Source organism: Kwoniella dendrophila, chromosome 1 (assembly GCF_036810415.1).
Source record: "Kwoniella dendrophila CBS 6074 chromosome 1, complete sequence".
NCBI classification, from domain to species: Eukaryota; Fungi; Basidiomycota; class Tremellomycetes; order Tremellales; family Cryptococcaceae; genus Kwoniella; species Kwoniella dendrophila.
The window spans coordinates 1,959,619-1,984,841 of NC_089476.1; the positions used below are offsets into that span (position 1 = coordinate 1,959,619).

The following is a 25,223-nucleotide window of genomic DNA, read 5'->3' on the forward strand; positions in this document are numbered from 1 at the left end:
GATAGAGCCGTTCTAAGGTTATATTTTATCATTAGTCTTATCATCCAACATTACTAGTAGTTTTCTTCCACTGTTATGTGCTATAAGGACGCGCCCATGCAGTACTAGCTGAGAGCAGCTGGGCTACACAATGTGTTGTATATGTACCTCTTATGTGCAGGATGGAAGTGATCAAAGAATTTATGTATAAAATAAGGTATATTTCACGGCTTTATCTGTAAACAAATCAATCTCAATCTTCCTTCACCCTATCATTCTGAGACCTCGGTTGTCACTTTTTCCCGGAATAAGTTGTTCAATTCATTATATTGTAAATCCATATTTTCCCCTTCAATCTACTTTATCGAAATATATATTTACAATCCTTATAATATCGTAGCTGTGCATAAACACAGACCCATCAACTCTACAGCAGACTGCTTGATTCCGCTACAGTACAATCGTACTTCTTGATACATTCGAGACTTTTCAGCTTAATGATATAATCAACAAAATAAAATGCCAACATCAAAATCATCTATAGATCATAGAGATGTATATTATAGATTAGGTAAATCAGCAGGATATAGAGCAAGATCAGCCTATAAATTGTTACATTTAGATGAAGAATTTGATTTATTTACAGGAGTAGAAACTGCTGTTGATTTATGTGCTGCACCTGGAAGTTGGTCCCAGGTATTAGGTCAAAAATTGAACCCTTCTCAAAATGATAATAAAGGGAAGAAAGTTGTCTCTATTGATTTACAACCTATGGTATGTCATGGATAACCTCATTCGATACTGGAACTGAACTACAGAAGTATAACATTCACAAGATAAGCTAACTGATGTTCGATATTAAAATTAAACAGGCACGTTTACCAAATATAACTATACTACAAACTGATATTACACTCCCATCAACCATCCCACTTGTGTTAGACGCTTTGGGAGGTCGAAGAGCAGATTTGGTAGTTTGTGATGGTGCTCCTGATGGTGAGTGCACTACCCTGGTGATTCTTCTGATCTTCGCAAATGCTGACGGGGATACTGCTCTACAAAGTCACCGGTGTTCATGATCTGGATGCGTATTTACATTCGCAGCTCTTACTCGCAGTAAGTTTACTCGTCAATAAAGGCGATGTAACCCAGCTAATGCGTTGTTTATATATAGGCTATAACATTATCTCTTACCCTTCTTGCTCCCCATTCTACTCTCATCTTCAAGATCTTCTTATCACCACTTGATCCACAAGCTGCTTTGTTAGCATCTCAGTTGAGGTGTTTTTTCTTTGGACCATCATCAACCGAAGCCCAATACAACGAATTTGATCTTCCTGAAGAAGTCAGCTCAGATATGTTGGATAAGCTAGAAGAGCAGGTAAATAACGTAAATAAGGCGAACATCGGTAAAGATGGGTACGATCTGCATGGTAGACGAGGTGGCGTATGGGTTAGAAAACCTAGAAGTAGCAGAAAGGGTAGTGGGGGTGAGTTAGCTGCCATTATTTATCAGTTTATATCACATGAGAGGCTGATATCGCTTTCCCTATCAAAAGAGGCATTCATTGTTTGTCGAAACTTTGATCCTTCTCGTGTACCTTTACCTAAATCATTTTCAGCTTCAGCTCTAGCTGAACTTCGTCAACAAACAAGTGGAACATTAACACTTGATTCGCTTGCATCTCTTGGTACAAATGTAGGTAATGGATCTAAAGAATGGGAATTAATAAAGGGATACGTAGGAGGAGGGGATTTGAAGTATGTACAAGTCAATTAGGACCTATTGTTATGCAACCCTAAATACTGATCAATATGCAAACCCATACAACCACAGTCCTATAGAAACCTTTCCAACGCCATCTAAACCGAAGGCATCAGCTCCACCCATAAGTTTTCAACCTCCAACTTCACCTTCTGAGAACCACAATGAACATGATTCTACATCACCTAAAGCTTTATTCGCTCATCCAACACCATTGGATGGCCCTCCTGAATATTTTTCACCCAAAAACTCTCCCGGACCTTCTAGTCCTATTCGCAAAACAATTGCACCACCTACATTTTTATCCCCGGAACGACTTCATCTAGATACCAAACGTTTAGCTGGTCCAACAGCTAGAGCAGCAGCTTTAGCTCATGGTTCGTCAGAAGTAGGTGAAAGTAGCTCTAGACAATCTTCTCTTGATTCACTTACGCCGAATCCATCACCAATACATTTAAACGATATGAATAGACCTTGGGCATCAAGTTCACATATACCGCCTTCTCATGCTGGATTAGCTCAATTAAGCGTCCCCGCACCTTATGGACGAGATAGATCAAGTTCAAATGCAAGCGTATTTTCAACATCATCAGTAAAGGATGATGCACCCTTGATATCACCAGCTTTAAGTTCAAGCTCAAAAACAGACTTATTCTTCGCTTCTACTGTCAAAGATTCTTTACCTATACCACCAAGAGCTTTACCTAATGCTGCTAAATTAGGTAGAGGGCTACCTAGTGGATTAACCAAGAATGATGAGAGGTCAACTAGTATGCCAACAAGTCGGACGACTCCAAAACAGAATCACATTAAGGAAAGGGAACAGTGGACTTCCGCTTGGGCAGAAAGTAGTACAATAGCGTCTGGTTCTGGTTCCGGTTCTAATACGGGCGTAGGATCAATAGACTTAACTTCACCTTCTCCCTCAAATCAAGGATATGCTTATGCTGGATTGCCTCAAAGGGATGATTTGAAATTCGGTTTTGAAGAGTTTAGTACAACCTCACGATTGAGATCTGTCTCTAATCCAATGGCTGGTTTACCTGAATCTTCCACTACTTCGAATTATTCACCTGCGACTTCAAGGTTTTTGAAGAGCAATAATATGAATGAACCATTAGCTACTCTACCTACTTTACCTGATGTGAACCAGTATACAACTCCTACCAAGAAAAGGCCAATATTAGCTGGACATGGTAGAAGGGAATCGCAACAATTGGAAAGGGAACAAAGCCAAGCTAAAGAAGGTATTGAAGTGAAATCTGGAGATTTTGTCGAACCTGAAGAAGAAGGTGATCAAGGTGAGATAAGTGGAAGTGATAAACAAGACGTAACAGGGGATTCTACACAGCCGAAAAAGAGAGGTTGGAGATTGAAAAGGAAATTAGGAGAAGGAGCATTTTCAGCAGTCTGGTCTGCTATCCCTATTTCTTCGTACCATTCAAATATGGATAGTACTGAAGAAGGTGGTAATAAAGTAGCAGCGTTGAAATTGATGGATAGACAACTATCTTTACAAGATTCCCGAACTAGGATATCATTTTTAAGAGAAGTTGAAGTATTAAGGCATATTTCACATCCTTCAATCGTATCTTATCTAGATAGTTTCACTACACCGACGCATCATGTCTTGGTATTGGAACAATTGGAAGGTGGTGAATTGTTTGATTTGATGTCGGTAGAAGAAAATAGGAAAAGAATGATTTTACCTTCACCGAAATCTGAAGATATAAAAGAATGGGATAGAAATGGTGAAGGTTTTGTAAGAAGAATATTTAGTGAATTAACGAGAGCTGTAGGTTGGCTACATGAAGTTGGTGTTGTACATAGGGATATTAAGTTGGAAAGTGAGTTTTTGGTTTAACACTTTGACCAATTTGATGATTTCGTGAAACAATAATCGATTAACCATTATTTTCTAATTTTAGACATTTTATTCACTATGAACCCATTCGACCTGAAACCTACATCAACAGGATCAATACCGTTAAACTTGCTACCTAAAAATTCACCCCTAATTAAGTTAACTGATTTTGGATTATCCCGATTTATTTCAATCTCTTCACCATTATTACAAACTAGATGTGGATCTGAATCATTCGCTGCACCTGAAATTATAATGGGTAAACCGTATGATGGAAGAGAAACTGATTCTTGGGCTATGGGAGTTGTATTGTATGGTATGATTATTGGTGAATTACCTTTTGATCGTGAAGAAGATAATGAAGAAAGTATAATAAATGGAAATGGAAATACTAATAATAATAGACCTTCAACTCCAAATTTAATGATGGATCCAAAATTAAGAGGTAGAAAAAGAATGATGAGAATTGCTAAAGGTTTATATTCATATCCTGATTCTCAACAGCAAACAATTTCGAAAGAAGCTAAAGATCTAATTGGGAAATTATTAACTAGAGATAATAAAAAAAGAATTAAAGTTAATCAATTATGGAATGAAAAATGGATGAATGAAAATAATCCTGGTGGTTTACCTAAACCTCTTCAACATAATTCATTAGTATCAGATGAAAATCAGAATAGTAGTAATAACGTTGATATATCTGTTGAACCTATTCTTCCAACAAGTAAAAGTAATAGTAATAATTCAAGAATAAGGAAAATCTTGGATGGTTTTTTAGTTGAAGAAGATGATATTGAAGAAGTTGCTAGAGCTGAACACTAGCAAGTGAATAAGTGTGAATTTGTGTTGTTCCTGTTATTGCGGTATATCAAAAGAAGTGTTAGTGTTTTTTCTAGATAAAACTCAACAGTGACTTGTCGTGTCGCCGTGTTATAGTTTCATATAATATATAATATATATTAACATATATTTGTGGTTTCCTTGTTTTGCATTCTAATCAATCTGTCCTTATGGTCAGTCATGTATGTATAAAGTATGAAATCCAGCTTCAGTACAGCTATAATTGATCGTTCTGCATTCAACTTCAAGATGTGATAATGACATTGTCAAACTTACATCGCAAGGGGAGAGAATGGAATGACGTTGTGCATGACTGTCATTAATTTGTACATAATTGATTTGCAAATATAAATATGACTATTACTCGTATGGAAATTATGACATAGAAGAAAACCGATTGATGATAACATTATTACATACATAAATAGAATGAGAAGCATGAGCCGGTATAAAATACTCATTGCGGAAAGTCAATTGATTAATCTTTATTATACATACTTCCTTATAAAGCAGGAAATGATCAAACTAAATTTCTTTATGTTGATAAATATTGATTTTCGTTACCCCACCAAATTCCACCATTATACATTAAAGATTCATCACTACCCATCATGTATGATCCTAAACTTGTTAAATCCGATTCGTTATTGTTTATTTTACCTTTATCGTTCAAAATATTGTTACTATTATTACTGTTATTGATATTACTGGTAGAAGAATTGATGATTGAAGGTACTGAAGTTGACGCAACAGTCTTGATTGATTCAGGTGAATTATCACTCTCTTCGTCATTTTCATTCGACAGTAAATTTGGTCTGAATAATTCAGGTGTAGGTAATTCTTCTGTTAATTGAGTCACGTCAATAAATTGCTCAAATAAATCATCTCCTCCTCTATTACCATTTGTTCGATTGTCAAGTTGAGGTACTGGTGGAGGAGGCATCGTTATATTCGTACCTGGTCCCGTTAAAGAAGTCAAACTAGAATGGATTTGAGGTTGATTATTATTAGTTTGAGAAGCTTGGAAAGCCTCATAAGCTTGAGTAAAGATTTGCCATGTATCTAAAGTCAAACTGTTCATTATATCATTCTCTGACTGATTTTGCAGTATAGAGGATGATACAGGGATAGGATGGGTTTGAGGGATACCAGCAGCTTTTGACAATTGAGCTTGATTGGCAAAGAAAGCTTTATTTTGATCTAATTCAACTTGACCAACAACTTCATTTGGTGATAAATCGATACCTAGCGCATTTGCATTGAGTTGTGATAGACCGGCCTCAGGTAAAGTTAAAGTAGCTTGAGGTGGTTTGACGTCATTATTAGTTGGTAATGTAGATGCGATTGTCGGAACTTGTTTAGCTGAAGAAGACTTCAACATGGATTCTTTGACTTCTGCCATCAACTGTTTGGGTGTTTTACCATTTGTAACATTCTGTAAAGCGTTTGCAGCTGTGACTGTAGAAGATTGCCTCTTCCTTTTGTTCCCTCCACTATGCGATATACTTGGTTTTCTGGCTGATCCAGGTGAATCTGTTGCAGGGGTGCCCATTTGACCTGTAAGCGCAGGTGTTTTGGCTTCTGGAGTTTGCATCGTTCCAGATGGTGTTGCAGGTGAACCTTTTGTACCTTTTGAGCGTTTTGATGGAGGTGGTTTCAAATCTTCAACTCTCAACGATTTATGTCTAGTTGCAATAGCTTCAGCAAGGTTTGCTGGTGATTCCCCAACTACCGCTGCTGGACCTGTCACATTCTGTTGAGATGGGGTTGATTGATTCTGATTACCACCGGATGAGTTTTGGACTTGAGATTGCATTTGAGCTTGTCCACTTAAAGCAATCTTGGCATTATTCAAAGCTGTAGCAATATTTCTCAATAGAGCTTGACCACCTGGTTTATCTAACATTGCTTTATACATTGATTGAGCCCTTGCCATTAGTTGAGCAAGACCCATTTTTATTCGATGCAGGTCCGAAATGTTGAGGATAAACCGGTCATTGTCAACTACGGAATTGGCATATGAAGCGGAGGTGTACTGGTAGATAAACTATAATTCAGTTAAATTACGCAATATCTTTGTAGGCAGAAACACCTACCATGGACACGATTTGTGGACCAGCAGATTGTTCTAATGCACCCGCTCCCATTTCTTGCATCATCATCAAAAACATTGGCACACGATTTTCAGCTTCTTTGATAATAGGCATCAATTGCGCTAATTCATTTCTATATGCCTCTTTATCAACTGGAACAGTATTGTTCTTATCCAATTTAGCTTTAACTTGAACTTCTTGAGTCTTGATGAATTCGTAAATCTTCAAAGGATTACCTTTAATACCAGGAATTTCTCCAAGACTTCGATCAATAGATAGTGATCTTTGTGGTAGAGGTGGTAGTTGCTGTTGCTGTTGCTGATTATCGATCGATGGTGGAATGACAGGAGTTTGCTGAGATTGTACTGCTTGTGGTGGTGGTGGTGGTTGAGCAAGTTGTGGAATAGCTTGTGATTGTTGAGTCACTTGTTGAGCTAAACCTTCCAAAGTACCTGTACCAGGACCGGCGTTTTTAGCAGCCTCCAAAAATCGTTTCTGCTGTTCACTAAGTTGAGGTACTTGATTTTGGGAAGATGAGGCAATCTGACCCTGTTGTATCTGTGGACTAGGATTAACTGGTTGAGCAGTAGCTTGCTGGAACTGCTGTTGTGGCTGAGGTTGAGTTTGTTGTTGTTGCGCCTGAGTACCTACATTTTGTCTACTTTGTTGGATCTTCGCCATGAAGAGATTCTCAAGCGGTTGTAAAATCTGTGAGTAACAAGCTCTTATCTGTTGTGCCACATTGGAGTTGGAAATAAGGGGTTGACCAGGTTGAACAGGATCTGAAGCGAAACCTAATTGCCCGGCGACAAATGTCCATCTTGGCCATTCAATCTATTGTTAAGAAATATCAGTACTTATTTCCGTAAGAACGAGAGTTAACGCAATAATTACTGACCTTAGCACTTCCATTATTCTTCAACACAATTTGGAACAACTTGTAGAGGTTGACAGGTTTACCATCGATCATGGGGTTCTGAACGTTTTGACCTGGATGGATCTGTCTCAAAGAATGCCAGAAGCTTTCCTCAGGAAGGTTCACAGACTCCAGACTTATCGCGGGGGTCGGAGCAGAAGGTTGTGGCTGTTGACCTTGTTGTTGAGCTGAATTATTGGTCCAAGCATTTTGTACCTGCTGTTGTTGGATTGCAAACTGCTGTTGTTGTTGAGGGACAGCATTTTGCTGTACAGGTGTGGAATTCTGCTGTGGCAAAGACATTTGATTCATGGTTGGAGTAATCAATTCAATAGGATTATTTTGACTACCTTGTTGAGTCGGTTGTCCCTGGAATGAGCGTTGTCTAGAATGTTGAGGAGCAGGCGGTACAACAGGCTGTTGCTGTTTGTTCTGGTTCTGTACCGGCTGTTGCTGCTGCTGCTGCTGTTGCTGTGTCTGAGATTGACCTTGACTTCCCATCAATCGAGTGATGTTATTTGTGGCTATTTGAAGTAACATACTTGCTTCCATATTCATCAAGGTTTGAAGAGCATTAGGGGAGTTCATACTATGAAATAGGTTAGTGGTCAACAAAGATTTCCATGAAAATTCCTTGTAGGTAGCATTGACAATACGTACAAAGCAGCTGCGACGTTCAGAGCATCTTGGGGCATAGGCATACCTCTTTTCTTGATCTCCGCTAGTAAAAGCAATAAATGGAATTTACTCATTTGTTCATTGACACCAGGATTTCCAGCTTGCATACCATCAATTAATCGTTTGGATATCATCGTTGTAGCATTGACTAGTTTCTCATTTGACCAAGTAGGTATTTGATCGAAATATGTTGTTTTCGCTGTACCTGTATTGGTTGTCGTAGTTTGAGGAGGTGGTGCCATTGATCCTGAAGCAAGAGTTGGTGTTTGGGAATTGGCAGATTGATTTTGGTTAGGTCCAACTTGAGATTGATGAGGTTGTGGTTGTGGCCTTTGTAGTTGAGATTGAGGTTGTCCTGATAATTGTTGTGCTGCCATTTGAGGAGTAGGTCTTTGTTGACCTTGTATCTGAGATGGGTCACCTTGAGGAAGTTGTTGTGGTTGCCCCATATTCTGCTGCAACATTTGGAATGGTTGCTGTGGGATATTGACACCTAGTCCAGCTTGCGCATTGTTAGCGCTCATATTTGGTAAGGGCTGTTGAGGTGATGCCATAGGTAAATTAGGTTGTTGCATTTGAGGGGTTTTCAGTCCACTTCGTTGTTGACGTTCTTTCATCTGTTGCAGCTAAAGGAGGCATCTCGTTAGCTCAATCTGGAAAAGGGAAAATAAATTGCTTACAGCTTCCAATTGTGACAAAGTATTAGCATATTGATTACCTTGTTGACCTTGAGCGATATTGTATTGTGAGCCATCCGAAACGATCCTCTGTTGTTGCGGTGGAGGAACTTGCTGCTGAGGTGGCTGAGGCTGTTGTTGCATTTGCTGCTGCTGAGGTGGTCTTTGTTGTTGCTGCTGCTGTTGATTTGGCATTTGGCCTGGGAAACCCATGCCTACACCAAGTTGGCCATTAATTCCAACCCCAATTGGCTGATTAGGTTGCTGTTGTTGTTGCTGAAGTTGCTGTTGTGCTTGTGCTTGAGCCTGAACCTGAGCTTGAGCCTGATCTCTAGCGCGTTGGGCTTGTTGAGCGTTCATCATTGTTATCGTACGTTGCATGTCATTCATAGCAGCTTGGACGTTACCATTATGTTTCTTCATGACAGCTTGAGCGATTTCAGGTCTCGATCGGAAAAGATCCGCTATCTGTGGATTGACAGCAGCTAAATTGGCCACTTGTTGTGGTTGCATGTTTTGCTGAGGCTGTTGCTGTTGTTGCATGGGTATTTGTTGTTGAGTTTGTTGACCTTGAAGAGGTGGTTGTGTAGCCGTAGTAGCTTGTGAGAGCATACTGCAAAGAAAGTCAACATGGGTTTTTTAGTATTTGAAGTTTTGATTGAGATAAAAGATGATTACACGAGGCAGATCAAGAGTTGAAGGATGTTTTGGGGCAGAAAAATTGAGATGTAGAATCGCGACGATCTTTAATACCGAAACACGAAAGGTATACGTACTTTTGCAACATTAACCTTCTACCTTGTTCCGAATCACCTACTAAACCCATATTCATATTTTGCATATTTTGCATCTGTTGCTGCTGCTGCTGCTGCTGCTGCTGTTGTTGTTGCTGTTGTTGTGGTTGAACATTTTGATTTTGTTGTTGACCATTTTGTAAGCTCAATCCCTGTTGTTGTGAATGTATACTATAATTTTGTTGATTTTGTTGCGGTTGTTGTTGTTGTTGTTGTTGTTGTTGTTGGATGTTCTGTTGAGTATACATTTGTTGTTGTTGTTGTGGTATTTGTGGTTGGATTTGTTGTGTGTTAGGTATTGTAATAGGATTTGGATTTTGATTCATCATATTCATACCAGGTAAACCAGCCATATTATTACCCATTTGTTGCTGTACCATACCTTGAAATTGCTGCTGCTGCTGCTGCTGCTGTTGCTGTTGTTGTTGTTGCTGGACGTTACTATTATTATTTAAACCTAATCTCTGTTGTTCCATCCTTGCAACATTCTGACCTTGTAATCTATTAAACATAGGTAACATGATATTTTGTAAAGCACCATCTAGAGTATTTGTATTTGGGTTCTTTTGTAATTGAGCAGCATTCAATGTCATATTGCCTTGTTGAGGTTGTTGGTTAGGCATTTGTTGTTGTACTTGCTGAGGTTGCTGATTGGTCAAAGTAGCAAATAAAGCAGGATTGAGTTGAGCGGGATTATACCCATTTTGTTGTTGGTAAGGATTTGACATTTTGTGCAAAGCTGAATTAATACATTGGAATAGATATCATAATTCGTCAGCAAAAGAAAAGAGGAAGTGGAGAGCAGAGGGGCCAGAGGGGGTGAAGAGGTACTCACAAAATCAACCTTTCAGCTTTCTACCAGAAGACTATAAACTGTAAATCCACCAAAGCGATATTGATCAATTGTAATGGCGAAAAGCGTGTTTGTAGGAAGAAACGAGAATCACTCCAATATCCTTAAGCAAGTTTAGCCTTCCCAACGTTGCTGTACCCTGCCAAGATTACTACTTCATGTATTTTTATCTGTTGACAGGTATCTTGAGTTAAAAGTATGAGGACGACGAGATATGGTACAAATGCGATGGTAAAGTAGATATGGATTTGATCTCGTTATATTGTTGCACTGGATTTGATCTGATGCGATGGGTAACAGTCCTACATAGAATGTGGGGGAAGAGTAATGTGATAGACTCGTGTTTCGTAATAATGATTATGGTGTTTGTGCGTCAAGACGATTGATTGTTTTTATTGATCGTTAAGGAGAATGTGAGTATAAAAGTCGTGTTTTAGATCTTTGTTGATGAACGTCCATGTGTGTGTATATTTTGATGGTGATGGTGATTTATCCTGATTTTGAATAATTCCTCTTGGATGATTGGGTTGCTTATAGATATATTTGTATTTTCTGTTCTTTACAGCTGAGTAGTATTACTGAGCACTATGAAATGAAATCCGAATTCGATCGCGTTGAGATTACAAGTAACGATTTGATGAAGGTAGGTATCTAAATAATAATGTTGAATCCTTTGTATTGACTTGATCTGTCTGCTGGCCGATATTTTGTTTCTCAAGTTCTGACAATCATGAAAGGATGGTTTTAAGTTTTTGCGAAAAATTAGCCTTATGGTATTCGTAACCTGAAGTAATTGTTGAGGACAACCGAACCGACAAAGAATTCAAGGGAGAAAATAAATTGCGCACTACAACCATCCAGCAAGTATCTAAGGTTATGTATGTACGTCTTTTACAGAGAAAGAACTTAGACATAACAACCCAAAAAAAAAAAGCAATCGATTCGTTTCGTTTCACTTGATTCGTCTCATATTTTGTTCATTGCACTCGATATAGGCTAGCTCATTATCCGAGTAACTTTACTGATTATTAATATCCTATATTCCCTAAGGTATTCATTCCCTTGCCCGCATGTCTTTGTCAAAAAAAAAAAAGAACAAATCTCATATCTCATCTCATCTTACGCTTTGATGCTTCATTTTGACCATTAACCATTAGTCCTGTCCCTGGTTCCTTTTATCATTTCTTGATTTGATGCCACTCATCAATTCCGATCAAATAATTACTGTAACAAGTAATTTATACATTTTATACTATACTCTTTCCCCATAATTCTCCTGATTTCCCCCACATACAGTCGAACATCGTACACCTGCTGATGAGTAACATTCAATAATCACCACTTATATTTAGCTTAAATCACATAACCATGCAAAAACAACAAAAAAGATTGGAAGACTAGAAGACTAGAAAACTGGATTTTAGTCTTATTTCTCTTCCGTTCTCGTAAATACCATGCTTTTTTTGATCTTCTTAAAGACTTCAGTCTGATTGGAAATTTACCGCAATAGATCTTGTTCCTGCTTCTATAACGCCAAACAGGATATTCTGTGCACGTCAAGGTGAATACATCGAAGAACATAAAAATGCATCTATTAAGCGATATGAGAAAGACTACATTGACTGCATATCCAGCGAATAAGTAACTAGAACGTCCATACACAGCTAACTCTACTCCAAATTCCCCTCCACTGACTGTGCCAAAAAAACAATAAAACTTCCTGATTTTACTTGGTGTTGGTGACTAACATGGTACCGAATACGTAATCCCACATTTTCGAAGTCACGCCGAAACCAAGTTCAAAGTCTGCAAAGCGATAATGAGGTCAGTTGAGTTTATTACCAACAAGAGAGGCCAGACAACTCACTTTTGTAATGATGAGCAAGGTGGTATCTCTTCATTTCAGCCAAATAGGCAGGTAATTTAGTATGATGTAAAGCGTAGTGACCTATATATAGTAGGGGATTAGCTCCCAAGCAAAAAACCATAAACCAGCTGAAAGGAAAACTCACCCAAATCATACATAACATACATAGCGAAACTTCCACTAATGATACCATTTGCAATAGCTTTAGGGAACAAGAGATGAGCTAATTTGGTGAATGGAGTTTGAAGTACGAAGAATAATAAAGGTGGCATAACTAATCTTAATCTATCCATGGGTAAATAATGATGTACACCATGTAATAAGAAATGTAATGTGATTGCCCAAGGTGCATCTGGTAAATAGTAATCTAAGTGGAAGAGGAATCGATGTAAGACGTATTCCAAGATTGTCCAAACTAATACACCGAAAGCGAAACATGTGAACCATGATGATAATGAGAACAACGATGCTGTAGGTAAGACTGAAAAGTTTGGTGGGAATTGAAGGAGTTGTTTGGCGGTGAGTGAACTATGACAACATTAGTGGAATTATCAGTACGTCGTTATTTTATGGGTGGTAAGGAAATGGGAATAATTAAAAACTTACGGATCATTGAATTGACCGACAGATAAAACACCTAAGAATGCAGCTATAGGCCACCAAATTAATGGTACGACATACCATTGAGTTCTTGTAAAAGGTTCTAATAAATCACTACCAAACATTCTGGCAGATTCTTTTAAATGTCTAGGTTCATGAACTTGTGATAAATAATATTCTTTTGTCCATGGAGCATTCCAAACTTGCATTAATAATGGTTTTGATAAATCAATGAACTTATTCATATTGTAATCTGATAATAAATCTGTTTCATCTGGGTGAAAATTTTCATCGGCAACCCAATCTATATTTATAAGAATACGAATCATTAGTATCCGTCTGATGATCGAGCACAATATAAAAATCCTTCATTGTACACTCCACTCACCCTCACTGACGATCTTTTCACCACCACCTAGTTCACCAATTTGAAATTCTTGTAACATTTCATATGCAGCTCTTGAATGAACATGTTGAGTTTCATCAGACATGACTTGTCCAATATCTTTACCTGCATAATCAATTATAATATCATCACCACCTGGATGATCAGGTAAAAATTCTGTTAAATCGTATACTCTTCCTTTATATGTACATAATGTTGATTTTCGTGTGTTATCTGTGTGGAATATCATTACTGTCAGCTTTTAATAATCCTTGTGAGTTGGTGGTGTTATGAGATTCGAATATACCATGACATGATTTAGAGATAAACGAGAAGAGAACAAAAAGTAAACTAGCTACTCACGTCTTGAAACTTCAGCTAATGAATATACTCTTCCTCTAGGATGTGATGCAGTATTGGCAGTAGCAGCTTTTGACATTTTTGTCAATTAACAATTTGTCTATTCCTTTTTAGAATACTTGCTCGATATCGTTGTATTGAATAAAATAGAATTCAGTGGCGAGAAGGAGGTTGCAGGTGAAGGTGAAAATGAATGTGTTTTCTTGTTGTTTTAATGTTATATGTATGTATATTACTATTGAAGTCGGTATTAAAGATGTTCAAGAAAGGTATGAATACTGGGGAAAAGAAGAATTTATGCGATGACAAGGAAAGTTGATGATGTATGTATATATATAAAGTCAAAAGAAAAGTTAGCAAGAAATCGGGTCGGAACGTAACGCCCAAAACAACAGCCAAAAAAGTCAACAACAAAAAAGCATCAATGCTCAGTGGTGGTGATGATGAGCGACGAATGCAAATAAATAAGATCAATTCAGTTATGAGTGGCAAAGGCCGCCGGCATCAAATCAAACATTCCTCATCATCACTGTACATATGATAATATAATCCACGATAAACCCACGGATGCGCGCGTCAATGGCTTGATATACGTTTTGGGTGTAGTTGTGGCATTTACTAGTAGTAGTGATTACTTTCATCTTTTATGCATTTCGATTCCTACAAAGTGCAATCTCCCCCTTCCTCTTGGTTTCGTGAAATGTAATGATCTTCCTCTTAGAACCCCTTTATGTGTGTTATGTATAGAAACAGTGAAGATGAAATATAACGAGATAGGGGAAATATGGATGGCAAAAGAAAAGTCTATATGTGCAAGGGTATATATTGATTTTCTAGAAAAGAAAATTATGGTTTTATTTCTCACTCTTCCCTCTCTGTACTTTGCCTTGACTATGGTTCCTACGTTTTGATTTTTCACCTTTAGTACCTACTGACAACAACTTTGAATTGATCGATCTCCGATGGATGGGTATATTGGGTTATAATATTATGGTTTATCATATATGAGGTGTAAAATTGTGAGAGTTAAACAATGGTTAAAGATTAAAGAAGAAGAAACTCCTGATCCCCAAAAAAAGAATAAATAAATAAAAAAGCAGAAAAACGGGTATATGTGTGATATAAAGATGTATCCTAAATACAGAAGCGGCCCAGCGATTTATCTAACCCTTTGGTAAAACAACAAATAAGCTGTTCTTTCTCTACCACCAATTAAACCAATTTTACCGGATTCGGCTTCTTCTTTTGAAACGATAACATCTTCTTTTGGTATATTGGTCACGTTTTCATCATCGAAATGGATCCATCCTCCACCATCTTGACGTGATACTGCAACTGTATAATGTCCACCTGAAGCTGATACACCGTGATGGTATACAACTATGAGGATAAAGTTAGATATCAGTGTACTGATCTAGAACAGAACAGTTTACCTAAACTTACCTCCGAAAAGTCTGTATTTAATAGCTCCTGCACCTCTTCTACCTGGAGATATGATTTCTTTGAACGATCAAAAGATTTAATCAGATTTGCTCCTGATATATACTAGATGGGAGAGTAAAATACCAGTTTTAAGATACGGAAAAGAACTTACCAGGAGGAACGATTAATTCTTGATTATAAGCGATTAATTTATTTTTCTTAACTACATTATATTCTTTCGGATCATAAACAAATCTCTTTAAATGTAAAATCCAAACTTGAGGGAAAGTTTCAATATGAATTTGTTTTGTTGCGTCAACTTCAGTTTTTTTAGTTTGAGAGTAAACGCCAGGTACGATTTCAGGTTCAGTTAAATGTTTTAAAGCATCTTCAATTGACAATACATTTGAAGATTGTATATCTAATTGTAATGGTTGATAAGGTTCTAAAGTTACTGAATCTTTACTTCCTGGTGTTCTTAGTAAACTTCTTATTGTACCACCAAATAATCTTGATATAGCTGATTCTTTAGATTCTGTTGCTCTGATTACATGAGTCTTTTGTTTTTTACCAACTTCTAACCATCCTGAATCATCTCCTGCTCCAGGTGATACAGGTCTTTCTATCTGCCTATGTTCACTATCGTCTCCATTAGGTATGGATTTCGATGAAACAGATCTGGAAATTTGAGTTCGTGATAAAACATATAACAATTCTTCGTGTAAAGTGTTCAAGAAGAATCCAAGGTATTCTTCCGCATCCTCTTGATGTCCACGCTACATGAATGGAATGTCAGCTTTATAATTCACCGACTGTCCCCGATCGGCTAACTCACTCTCATAGAATCAAACCTCTTATTCTCCTTCATAGCATCGTAGACATTTTCAGGAATGAAAGCTTCTCTTCTAGGGTCTTTGCCCTTCCCTTTGGGTGTGGAAGTTCCACTTCCTGGTGGTCCAGTAGGAACAGGTGCAGAAGGAGCAGGGAAGGGAGCGTTGAATTCGCGTAAAAAGATGATCCTGCATTTCAAGAAATTGAGTTGGTCAATTTGAGATCGGTAGAAAGGGACAACTCACATAGCTTCGAGTAAAGGAGTCTTTCTAGCTAAATCAGCTTTAAGACGTTTTCCAAGTTCTTCGAATAACTCTGTGAATGGCGAGCAGTATACAAGTACTTGAAGAATCTATTTTTCCGATATAGGTGTTAGCTTTGTATTGGATACAAACATCAATGATTACGTGTTTGGGTATAACTCACGGTATTGGCGAAACACATATTACCAGTATTGATCAGACCTCTAGGTAAAGTAGCTTGAGCATTTTCTTTACCTTTACCTTTAACACCTTCACTCAATAATTTGGCTAATTCTTCTTGTGGTGACATTGTCGCGCCGACAGCAGCAGCAGCAGCGTAATTGAAAGGTACTTTCTTCTTTTCTACTACCGGAATAGCTGGAGTAGCATCTCCATTCTGTTGGGTAGGAGGTTCAGTTACCTGTAATCTTGAAGGACCAGCTTCATTTTCTGCTCCTGGTAAAGAAATGGTAGATTTAGCTGGAGAAGGTAACTTCGATGGTGTAGCAGTTGACGAAGAAGAAGAAGCTGATGGTCCTCGTACTAAAGAAGCCCAACTGAAAGGTTTTGCTTTAACTGGTAGTGTAGGTGCGGGAGCTTCAGTATATGCAGCGGTTAAAGGTTTGGCTTCACTCGTAGTGGGTGCTGGTTCGGCTGTAGTATCGGTCTTTGTTGTTTCTGATTTAGCCGCCGGAATTTCTTGTTTGGATGGATCTATTTCACCAAATACAAGTTTTTGAGCTTCTTTGCTAGCTTTGGGTCGAGAGGCTTTCTTAGTGTCATCACCGAATGCGTATACGGCTTTCTTTCTGCTGGCTTCTTTGCTACCTTTCTTAGATTGGAAAATCTGTTTTTCTCCTGATTTGGTTTCTTCAAGCTTGAAGGTTTCTGGGATAGTGAATTTCAAGCTGGACGAATAGGTGTTGTATTTCTCGGATTTGTAATCTGGTTTACTGACGGATAATATAAGAGGAGCAGATGAAGTTGAACTCGAAGTTAATGCTCTCTTTCTACCATTGGAGCTGGAATTGGAAGAAAGTGCAGATGGGTTTGAGACAGTTCTGGATCCCGTTCCGATGACAGGTGAGGTAATTCCAGCTAATGTTTCTCCTATGAATGTTAATCCGGATTGTTGAGGAGCCGATCGAGGTGATGTGGTAGCAGGAAGTTCTGTTTCGGAAGCTTTAGGTGTTTGTGCAGATATAGGAGAAGAAACGGTTGTAGCTGCTGTAGATTCAGTTGCAATTGTAGTTGGACCAGAGATGTTCGGGTTCTCTGAAGGTGCAGAGGATGATATAGGTGTTTCTGATTGAGAAGCTGAAACAGCCTCGTTCTCAGTGTTAATGGTAGTCTGCTTATCCACTACTTCAGATTCTTCCGTCTTATCCTTTGTAGATTCCGTTACTTCAGCCTGATTGTCTTTGTTATCCGTTGTATGACCATTCGGTATTGATAACGAAGAAGATTGTTCTTCTTTAGGTGTTGCGATTATCGCTGGAGTTGTTTGGGGAATCTGGTCAGGAATAGAGGAAGAAGGTGTACTATCTCCATTAGGTATCGGAGTTGAAGAAGGTTGAGAATTCGCTCGAGATCCAGATGCCGAAGCAGAAGCAGAAGCTGAAGAATAACTAAAACCTGCTGCTGTGGGATTGAGACCTTTACCGAAGCCTCTATTGCCATTACCATTCGGTATTGAGTTGGGCGGTATGTAACCTTCTTGATATCCACCAAATCCTGCGGGACCACCGCCACCGTAATTCATGTGTTGCTGATGATGCTGTTGTTGTTGTTGCTGTTGGTATCCTGGAAACCCTACACCAACGCCATAAGCGTAAGGATGATTCGGTGGATAATTATGATGGAAAGGCTGTGACTGTTGTTGAATGTGATGAGGACCACCATTTAAATTTTGTTCATGAGCAGAGAAATTCGGTTGTTGTAAGTGATCATTATTTTCAGGTAAAGAACCATTAGGATATTGTTGATACGTATCTTGTGGAACTGGATAACGATGTTGCTGCTGGTGTAGATGTTGTGGATAAACACCATATGGGATATGCTGATAAGTTTCATTACCATATCCTACACCACCATAACCATTCTGCATAGTAGCTGGACCTGGACCTCCACCTCCTCCTCCATTTACAGGCGGTATAATTGGATAACCATTATACTGAGCTTGATGATGATGATTATATATCGGAGGATTATAATGTGCATTTACCAAATGTGGTTGATGTGAATATGAAGATTGATCTTGATATCTATTATATGGATGAGGTGCGGATGAATTATATGGTACATTATGTTGCTGTTGAGGAGCATGACGTGGTGCTTGTGGTGAATAATACGGCTGCTGCTGATGCTGTTGATGCTGATGCTGGTTATACATATATTGATTATTTTGTAGATGCGGTGAATATGATGATGGGCCAGATGATGATGCGGAAGATGGATAAGGAGAAGAAGAAGAATTTATGGAAGCAAAAGTTGGCATGGTAGGTGGCGGTTGAGGTGGAGGATTATTAGATATCGATGGGGAAGTTGAAGGATCATTCGAAGGTTGATATGGTGTAGGTGGTTGAGATCCATTTAAAGGAGGTGGTAATGCCGAAGGTGTCGACATCATTTGGGCCTGCATCTGTTGGGCCAAAGCGGAACCAAGAAGATAGTTAGTTCAGTAATAATCGAATATTGAAGACGGAAATGGAAGAAAGGAAATGAATATTTAGTTGGGTGATGAGTGATCGTTGGCCAATGATTCAGTCACGCGATAGGCTAATCGGCTCACAATCGGACTCACAATCGCAATGGAATAAAGTGAGTCAAGCTGTTGTCCTTTATTTGATATACTATGATATTATATTATTTTGATGCAATTGTTGAATATAGAATGTTATGATTTCTATATATATATAATCGGAACCGAATTCGATTCCCCTTTTTCGTTGATTGAGTGGAGGTTTGATCCTGAAGCTGGTTTCTCTGTTGATAGATCGATTTTTACCTGTAGCAAGGTACTGTGTTAGTGAGATAGCTCTGTAAGCTAAATGTACAAGATGAGTTTGTATGAATATCCAAAAAAAGAAAGAGTGAATCTACCACTATATGAGGTATTATATGATGATGGCATTAAGCACTTGGTCATTCGTTGATTCTAGTTGTATAATTGTATAATTCCTAGTTGTATTCTGACGTCGAATAAAGAGTTACAAGTATAGTACAGAGATGTATGTATCACTGATTATTTCCTTATTTCATTAATCATCATTTTATCCCATTCATTATGGAATCACGTGATGAATAAAAATCCTGCCTCGAATCCACCGAAAATTACACTTTCACCCTTTTGGTAGAATCCTTGATGCATTGTAGGTCGATTGGTGCCTTCACCATAATTTTCAGATCATCAAAATCTTTGATCATTCAGCATAAAACGCTTACATCTTATAAAGAAAATAAAAATAAAATAAAACTTACTTTGTTCGACACCTCCAAGTCGACAAATAACACAACTCCAAAAACAAGAAAAAGGCGTTCGACTGCAAGACAGACGACGATAATAACAAAATTTCTTCAACTCCCTTTTTAACCCTCAAACTCTAATCTCAACTTGCGTGATGGCTTTCGGTTAGTTACAAATTCTTATCACTATGAGATCAAGTCGTACTTTTACTCAGTAATGAATTTTATACTGATAAACCTTGATATCGACTTGTGTTAATAGGTGATCGAGGAGGACGTGGTGGTGGTCGTGGAGGAGGACGAGGTGGATTTGGTGGTGACAGAGGTGGTAGAGGTGGCGGTAGAGGTGGATTTGGTGGTGATCGAGGTGGAAGAGGTGGTGGAAGAGGTGGATTTGGTGGAGGTGGTGGTGGAAGAGGTGGACCAAGAGGTGGTGGAGCAGCTAGAGGTAGAGGTGGTGGTGATAGAGGTGGAAGAGGTGGTGGTAGAGGTGGTAAACCAGGTATGGGTAAAAAAGGACCTGGTGCAGTAACTTTAGAACCACATAAACATGCTGGTGTATATATCGCAAAAGGTAAAGAACATTTATTAGTTACAAGAAATATGACACCAGGTGAATCAGTTTATGGTGAAAAAAGAATTTCAATCGCTTCAACAAATGCAGAAGGTGAAGAAGAGAAAATCGAATATAGAGTTTGGAATCCTTTCAGATCTAAATTGGCTGCTGGTATTTTAGGTGGTTTAGATAATATCTATGTGAGTTTATTATCAAAAATAAAATAAACAAAGTCAATGATCTCCTAAAATACTGATTTATAATGATAAAAACCTTCAGATTCAACCTGGTGCTAAAGTACTTTATCTTGGTGCTGCTTCTGGTTCATCAGTTTCACACGTATCAGATATCGTTGGTCCTGAAGGTGTTGTATATGCTGTCGAATTCTCTCATCGACCTGGAAGAGAATTAATCGGTATGGCTAAAAAGAGAACAAACGTTGTCCGTGAGTATACAATTTTTAATCGATACTATCATTTGTTTTCACAAAACAACGTACACAAAGAAACCAAATGAACTAATGGCAACGATTTCGATACTATCCTTTTATAGCAATCGTTGACGATGCAAGACATCCACAAAAATATCGAATGTTAGTTCAAATGGTTGATGTAATCTTTGCAGATGTTGCACAACCTGATCAAGCAAGAATTATTTCATTAAATGCTCATCATTTCTTGAAAAACGGTGGTGCTATTGTAATTTCAATTAAAGCAAATTGTATTGATTCAACTGCACCTGCCGCACAAGTTTTCGCTTCAGAAGTAAACAATATGAGAAAAGAAGGTATTAAACCAAAGGGTAAGTTAACAAACCATACTTTATATAAATTAATAGTAATGGTTCTGTAAAAGCTAATTGGTATACACACTCTCCCATAGAACAACTTACACTTGAACCTTATGAAAGAGATCACGCTATCGTTGTAGGTAAATACGAAAGACATTCAGGTAACTAAATTAAAAGAGTACTATTTGGTTAGTCTTGTTTGTTCTGTTCTGGAGTTGAGTTGAGTTGGTCCATAGAAAAAGTTAAAATACCAGAAAATAAATCATAAATCTACATATATAACATTTCTTATCATTTTTCTTTTTCTTTTTCATATCTTCGTTTTGCTCTTTTCTGTTTGATCTACTTTTTCTTTTCTTATAGGTGTCACATCTTGTTTTCTTTACTTGATGAGAATGTATGAGATGCTTGGCTTGCTTGGACCCATAAGAGTTCACGTTGTTTAGCAATTACAGATTGTACAGATCACACTACACTGCTGGCTAGGATTTTCAATGCTGAAGCTTGCCGAGATGTCAAATTGAATGATAGAATAGTTTGGTGAGATACTATGATTTTCTGCTAAACTGTGCATTCAATTTATCTACATAAATACAAACCACGATATCCCCTTTCACTCATCTTTCCCCTACAAAGTATAGACATAACCTCTCATCAACAAGCCACCATACACAACATTCCGGCTACCGGAACTTCCATAAGATACAGCATGAATCTTCAGTATTCTAAGTATACATATGAACATAGACAACCCGACTCTTCTCCACAAGATATTATCATTATCTAGCTTGATTATTACCACCATTGATCATAGCTAACAAAGCTGCACCTTGACCTTGAGGTGGTCTAGGAACAGGATGATGTACATTTGGATTGTTATTGATATTTTGTGATTTAGGTGGACTATTCTTCAAGTTAGAATTGTATTGTTGGTGTTGTGATGAGTTCGATTGTTGTACGAGTGGATTTACTGGTAAAAAAGTTTGATATCCTAGATTAGGCTGATTTGCGTTGATACTCATACCAACTGGTCTAACCTGTAAGTGCTGTTGATTCGTAGCCATAGGGTGTGGCGGTGGTACGAAACCACCTTGTAATGATGAAGGAGGTAAATGATGAAGTGGTGGATGAGGTCCATTTCCAGGTACACCATTAGACATGTTTCCAAAATTACCCGCGTAGTTTCCAGGAAGAGGGTTATTGATCGGTCGGAAACCTTGTACATTGTGAAGGTTGGGTAGACCGGGTGGTCCAACGAAGGGACGAGCTTGACCTGAACTTGAATAAAGGTTCATACCAGGAGGAGGTATTGCACGATGATCGTGGCCCTGGGATGGATTATCGCCCCTGACGTAATTATGATTGGTCGCTTCGTATGGTCGTGGAGGTTGTGAAGACCGATTTGGACTTCCTCCATAGACTCCTTGAGGGACGTGAGTTGGGCCAACTGGCGGACGAGGTAGGGGATGCGTACCATTAGGAGGCTGATTGTCATGACGGTAAGCTTGACTGTGAGTATAGCTAGATGGGGGAGGTTGATGTGTTGGTGGCATTTTCTGACCAGGAGGAGTGATTCTCGTTACGGTGTTGATGGCACCGCTTCCATTGCTTGTACCTGGCTGAGCCATCGGAGGCGAGAATGCAGGATGGCTCATCTGATGTGATGCGTTAGCAGGAACATCCAAACCTATTCCAGCTAACGTCATATCAAGCAGGGCTCGAGCTTTGGCTTTCCGTTGAGATTCTTGTTCGGCAGTTGAAGACATTGGTCCTGGAGAGGTAGGTAACGAAATAGGCTTGGATGAAGCTTGGTTGTTCGCGCTGGTAGTCGATTGGGAGGAGAACATCGATAGTAGTTTCGCTTGATGAGGTTTAGTGGGACTAGTGGGATGTGCTTGAGCTTGTTGAGGATGTATTGGTGGGACGGCGGGACGAGCATTCAGCATAGCGAGTAAATTATTCTGCTTTTGAGTTGCAAGAGTCGGCGTAGGTTTTGATGGTTCAGGAACAGGAGTTTGAGCAATACCAATACCACCAAGTAATCTAGCTAAAGCATCATCTTCTTTCTTTTGTCTTTCTTGATCGCTTATTATTCCATCTGGTTGTTTTGAGGTCAATGATTGTTCCTCTTCTTCCAGAACGTTCAAGTTTCCAAATAATCTTTCTAATCCAGCTTTATTATCACTTCCTACAACTGCTTGATGTACAGGTGCGGAAAGTTCTTCTTCTTGTTTATGTATGAAACGAGCGAAAAGATGATCAAGAGTTGATGATCCACGTGTAAGAGCAGGTGAAGCAGGTTGAGGTGAAGATGAAGGTGAATCAAATTGATATGGTTGTAAATCACGATAATTGGCGGCAGGTTGAGCTTTCTTCTTCGATTTCATATAAGGGTCAATGCCATGGTCTTTCAGCCATAACTTTAAAGGCCTATGTATTGGTTTGGATCAAGGTTAATGTAAGCTTGACTTGTCAAAAAATATTCATGTTGCTACTTACGTGACGAAAGGTGTTACATTGTAAAACTTCTTTTGACCGTTTCCTCCAGTTCGTTTAGGTCCTCTTTTATTGATCCATGTGGGTAGATCAGCCAATTTTACCCATTCAATTGCCTGTAATGGAATAGGGATCTATCAGCTTTTAAAAACAACATTTATCGTAGGGATATCGATTATGAGACATACCCCGATTTCGTTTCTCGTTTGAGTTTCGAATATAGTGCTTTCATCTATACCTTTAATGATAAACATAGTAACTTCTTGTGCATTTATATGTGTTTTTATCTTATCGACGGGATTTATCAATCCTGTAAGGTCGAATCCTGTTTCTTCTTCAACCTAGATACGTTCGGCATTATCAGCCAGATGATCAAAGGATCAGTTCGCTGAATACGCTTACCTCTCGTATAGCACAAGCTTCTTCCGATTCTTCAAGGTTGATTTTACCTCTTGGAAAACTCCATCCTGCATTTGATTTGTACCCTCGGACCATCAAGCACTAGATCACATTTCATTCATCAGTCTGTCTTCCTTGACACGTGAACAGGCTATAAGATGTGATAACTCACCTTATCACCAATTTTGTTAATTAGGATACCTCCACAGCAAGGAACCATTCTTTTATAACTGCAATACTCTTCCCATACTTGATCATAATTGACTCCTCCTTGAGCCATTAGTGATGCATATAACGGTGAAGATTCAATGATGATACGAGTGAAATTACGTTGACTTAGTGAAGGAAGAAGAGGATTTAGGGGACGAAGATAATCTTCATAAAACCAGTGTCTAATAAAAGCAGAATTAGCATAGTTCGAATGTCATCACGTAAACGAAAGCATCAATGGAATTATTGAGGACTACACCATGACTCACGCTTGTTCAGCTTGCCAATAGACTCTCACAAGACTCATCTCTTCTTTAGGTAAATTAATAAGAAATCTTGCATTTAGGTCTTCTAAAATTTCCTCCCAACTCATATCTCTGAATATATTTTCTTCGTCTTCAGGTCCAGCTGAAGGATCTTCTTCATGTGAGTCAACTTCTTCCAGAAATTGATTATTATGACTTTGATGGGATAAGTTAGATTGTAAAAGAACAGGATTATGCTGTATTGGAGTTGAAGATGATGAACCTGCTGGTGAAGAGGAATCGTAATACTGATGAGAAGGTATAGGGTTACCAACACCTTTACCAAAAGGCAACGGTATAGGTATGGTGGTCATTCTTGATGTTGCAGAAGGTCGTACTTTCCTCGAGGTGTGATGCGATATGGGAATGATTTCTCCTGTTATTTACAAGCGAGATAGCCAAAGCGAGATTAGTTGGTAAAAGTGTAGGTAAAAAGGTGAATAAGTTGAGTTGGTTCTTGATTCGTGGACTACAGATTAGCAGTACAATTGATTTCAGCGGATATAGCTTGTATAAACAATTGACAGAATGTGTCAGGAAACAGCGTTGAAGTGGTGTGTTGTAGTCTGTCCGTTGATAAGATTTCCGTGATTGGTTATATAAGTGAAATTGACAAGGCGTTGTAAAGGCCTCCTTATATTATTCAACACGACTTAAAGTTGCAGATGATCTGATCACTTCCTTGCCGCCCAGTTATTTGTCGATGTGATGATATTGTTTGTATGCTTAAGGAAGTGTTGTTAGTTGATGATAAGATATCTGTTCTTTTTGTCCATCAAACACACCTCAAACTGTTCAAACGACATCATATCATACACGAATGATGAACACTGAAAC

At 38.4% G+C, this 25,223-nt stretch overlaps 6 protein-coding genes across 6 annotated transcripts; 2 read left to right on the plus strand and 4 right to left on the minus strand.

Moving 5' to 3' along the window:
* Window positions 1-498: 498 nt before the first annotated feature.
* Window positions 499-4,430, plus strand: L201_000707 (uncharacterized protein; the record flags this gene model as incomplete). The annotated part of the gene is made up of 8 exons (XM_066216506.1): window positions 499-753; window positions 852-975; window positions 1,043-1,095; window positions 1,154-1,469; window positions 1,539-1,740; window positions 1,817-2,595; window positions 2,641-3,591; window positions 3,673-4,430. 8 exons carry the CDS (start codon window positions 499-501, stop codon window positions 4,428-4,430), a joined length of 3,438 nt encoding a protein of 1,145 aa, XP_066072603.1.
* A 553-nt stretch (window positions 4,431-4,983) lies between these two features.
* L201_000708 (uncharacterized protein) lies at window positions 4,984-10,334 on the minus strand (the record flags this gene model as incomplete). The annotated part of the gene is made up of 6 exons (XM_066216507.1): window positions 4,984-6,483; window positions 6,545-7,375; window positions 7,440-8,046; window positions 8,118-8,761; window positions 8,816-9,425; window positions 9,589-10,334. The coding sequence occupies 6 exons, from the start codon at window positions 10,332-10,334 to the stop codon at window positions 4,984-4,986; spliced, it is 4,938 nt and encodes a 1,645-aa protein (XP_066072604.1).
* A 1,851-nt stretch (window positions 10,335-12,185) lies between these two features.
* Window positions 12,186-13,750, minus strand: L201_000709 (uncharacterized protein; the record flags this gene model as incomplete). Its single annotated transcript, XM_066216508.1, has 6 exons — window positions 12,186-12,265; window positions 12,327-12,407; window positions 12,472-12,854; window positions 12,933-13,230; window positions 13,315-13,545; window positions 13,675-13,750. 6 exons carry the CDS (start codon window positions 13,748-13,750, stop codon window positions 12,186-12,188), a joined length of 1,149 nt encoding a protein of 382 aa, XP_066072605.1.
* A 1,080-nt stretch (window positions 13,751-14,830) lies between these two features.
* On the minus strand, window positions 14,831-18,792 carry L201_000710 (uncharacterized protein; the record flags this gene model as incomplete). Its single annotated transcript, XM_066216509.1, has 6 exons — window positions 14,831-15,051; window positions 15,115-15,171; window positions 15,266-15,869; window positions 15,929-16,112; window positions 16,170-16,276; window positions 16,351-18,792. 6 exons carry the CDS (start codon window positions 18,790-18,792, stop codon window positions 14,831-14,833), a joined length of 3,615 nt encoding a protein of 1,204 aa, XP_066072606.1.
* A 994-nt stretch (window positions 18,793-19,786) lies between these two features.
* On the plus strand, window positions 19,787-21,145 carry L201_000711 (rRNA 2'-O-methyltransferase fibrillarin; the record flags this gene model as incomplete). The annotated part of the gene is made up of 5 exons (XM_066216510.1): window positions 19,787-19,796; window positions 19,894-20,387; window positions 20,467-20,632; window positions 20,740-20,988; window positions 21,069-21,145. 5 exons carry the CDS (start codon window positions 19,787-19,789, stop codon window positions 21,143-21,145), a joined length of 996 nt encoding a protein of 331 aa, XP_066072607.1.
* Window positions 21,146-21,755: 610 nt separating this feature from the next.
* Window positions 21,756-24,700, minus strand: L201_000712 (uncharacterized protein; the record flags this gene model as incomplete). The annotated part of the gene is made up of 6 exons (XM_066216511.1): window positions 21,756-23,406; window positions 23,476-23,588; window positions 23,661-23,813; window positions 23,875-23,973; window positions 24,044-24,263; window positions 24,351-24,700. 6 exons carry the CDS (start codon window positions 24,698-24,700, stop codon window positions 21,756-21,758), a joined length of 2,586 nt encoding a protein of 861 aa, XP_066072608.1.
* Between the last annotated feature and the right edge of the window lie 523 nt (window positions 24,701-25,223).